Below are 2579 nucleotides of genomic sequence, written 5' to 3' on the forward strand. Positions count from 1 at the left end.
ACATCTTGACTGGACTTACTACTTGGTATAAGGTCCTCTTAACCTATCAAGTTAGTTAACCCTGCACACTCGATAATAAGGTTAGATCAAAAATAAATCTAACTTTAATCCATTTATCATTAGTGTCAGATGCACCTACAAATACTTCCATATAGTGCTCTAAAAGATCAGTAAAGATACTCACCATGTACCTCTGAAATGTACCTGAAGCATTACATAATCTAAATGGCATGCTCCTATAAGCAAAAGTCTCAAAAGTACATGTGAAAGTGGTCTTCTCCTGGTCCTCGAGTGCTATGCAAATTTGGAAATAACCCAAATATCCATTCAAGAAGCAATAGTGTGTCTTCCTCGCCAAACTCTCCAACATTTGATCAATAAAAGGCAATGGAAAATGATCCTTCCTTGTAGACTGATTAAGCCTCCTATATTCAATACACACTCTCCAACTATTTTGCACCCTTGTAGAAATCAATTTATTTTCTTTGTTTGCCACCACAGTAACTCCTGACTTCTTGGGTACCACCTGTACTGAACTTACCCACTCACTATCTAAAATAGGATAAATAATCCTAGCTTGCAGCAACTTCACAACCTCCTTCTACACCAAGAATAAGTTAAGCCTCCTTTGTGGTTGCCTCACAGGTTTAGCCTCCTATTTTGATAAAATCCTATGTGTGCAAATAGAAGAACTAATCCCAACCTTTTGATGGAGCCTCAAAACATCCAACAATCTCTCTTCTTGACTAGGTTCAAGGTCCTTGGAAATAGTGACTAGTAACTGTTCTTATTTACTCAAGTAAGCATACTTCAAATGACTCGGAAGAACCTTCAATTCCAACTTTGGTGGTTGAAAAATAGAAGGAAGTATTTTTTCAGATTCTAGCTCAATCATACTAACTTCCTCATACTCTTTGGTTTCTAGAACAAAATCACTATGCTCAAAATAGTCACCGTCATCTACATCCGGCTCTTCATCAAAGTCATCAAAAAGGGTAGCAAACTCCAACAAATAACTAACTAAACCATCTTCCAACTCATCAAACAACTTAATACTCAGCAAAGAATGATCCTTCATTAGATATCTCCTAGCTTCCAAGATGTTATACTGAACCACAGTATCTCCAAATTCCATCGATAAAGTTCCAACATGAACATCAATCTTAGTCTTTGCTATTTTCAAAAATGGTCTCCCAAGAATAATTGGTACACTACTTGACAATGTATCACCCTCCATGTCCAGAACATAAAAATCTGTAGGAAAAATCAGCTCCTTAACCTTGACCAGCACATCTTCAATCACTCCTACTGGATGGGTAAAACTTTGGTTTGCCAATTGAATCACAACCCCTGTTAATTGAAGAGGACCAATTCCAAGAGCTTGAAATACTAATTTCAGCATGACATTAATAGATGCTCCAAGATCTAGCATAGCATCTTCAAAACTATTTTCCTCTATCACACATGGAATAGTGAACACCCTTGGATCCTTACATTTCTGTGGCATAGACTGAAATAATGCAGAAACACTCACCCCTACATTTACCAACTCAACACCTTTGAGCTTCTTTTTGTAAATACATAAATCCTTCAAAAATTTTACATACTTAGGAATGTGTTTGATCACCTTCAGCATGGGAATATTCACTTCTACTTTACTAAAAACTTCCATCAACTCTTGGAATTCTTTATACTTTTCAATGGCCTTACCCTTCCTAGGTTGCACTAATCTTTAAGGAAATGATAACTGAATCTCTATTTGCATCTGAACTGCCGCTAGTATGCTAGGAACTGAATCATGAGTTTGATGGTCTCCCCAGTCATAGCTAGAAATACTAGGAACTGAATCATATATGTCTTGATGTATACGTTAGAATAGATTTTGAAGTTCCATGAAAGAGGTAGCAGCCTTTTGGAAGAAGTGACATATAGCAGCTGGATGGGATAAGTTGCTACAAACCATGTAGATATCATCAATTGGTTCTGTGGAAGGGCCAACTTCATTTCAGAAGATGTTGCATATGGCATTCAGATGGGTTAGACTACCACATACTCTATAGATGTTCAACATTTGCTCGTCATCGAAATTATACTTTACATTGAATCCTCCAGGTTGCCAAGAATATCGATCCATGGCCAAAGAAAATGTTTGGTCTCACATGAAATAATAGCACTGAACTCACAAGACCCAGTGAGTAATCATCACATAGCACATGAATATAGGAGATATAAAATAACAAGACACTTAACCAATTTTTGTATTGAATAAAAAAATAAAATACAGAATTAAAGACAAGAAATTAAATACATAATGAAAACAAGAAAGAAAATGCAAAAAACAAAAGAAAAAAAATGTCTAGAGTAACACATATGCTATTCAACTAATGTTAATCAAAAACAGTTCTCGAAAATGGTGCAAAAAACTTAGGGTGTGTTTGGTTTGTCCCATTTTTATTTTCATTTTCTGAAAAACGCGTGTTTTTCATTTTTTTAGAAAATGACTTTTCCGCGTTTTCCGTTTTCTTAGAAAACGCTCTCTCATTTTCTTAAAAATGAACGTGGAAAACGCAAACCAAACG

The 2579-nt window shown here is 35.8% G+C and overlaps 1 protein-coding gene across 1 annotated transcript; it reads right to left on the minus strand.

Annotated features, from left to right (window-relative positions):
* Positions 1-787: 787 nt before the first annotated feature.
* Positions 788-1672, minus strand: LOC121986688. Its single transcript, XM_042540639.1, has one exon. The coding sequence runs from the start codon at positions 1670-1672 to the stop codon at positions 788-790; it is 885 nt and encodes a 294-aa protein (XP_042396573.1).
* Positions 1673-2579: the final 907 nt, after the last annotated feature.

The sequence above is a fragment of the Zingiber officinale genome, chromosome 5B, assembly GCF_018446385.1.
Source record: "Zingiber officinale cultivar Zhangliang chromosome 5B, Zo_v1.1, whole genome shotgun sequence".
In the NCBI taxonomy this organism is placed as follows: domain Eukaryota; kingdom Viridiplantae; phylum Streptophyta; class Magnoliopsida; order Zingiberales; family Zingiberaceae; genus Zingiber; species Zingiber officinale.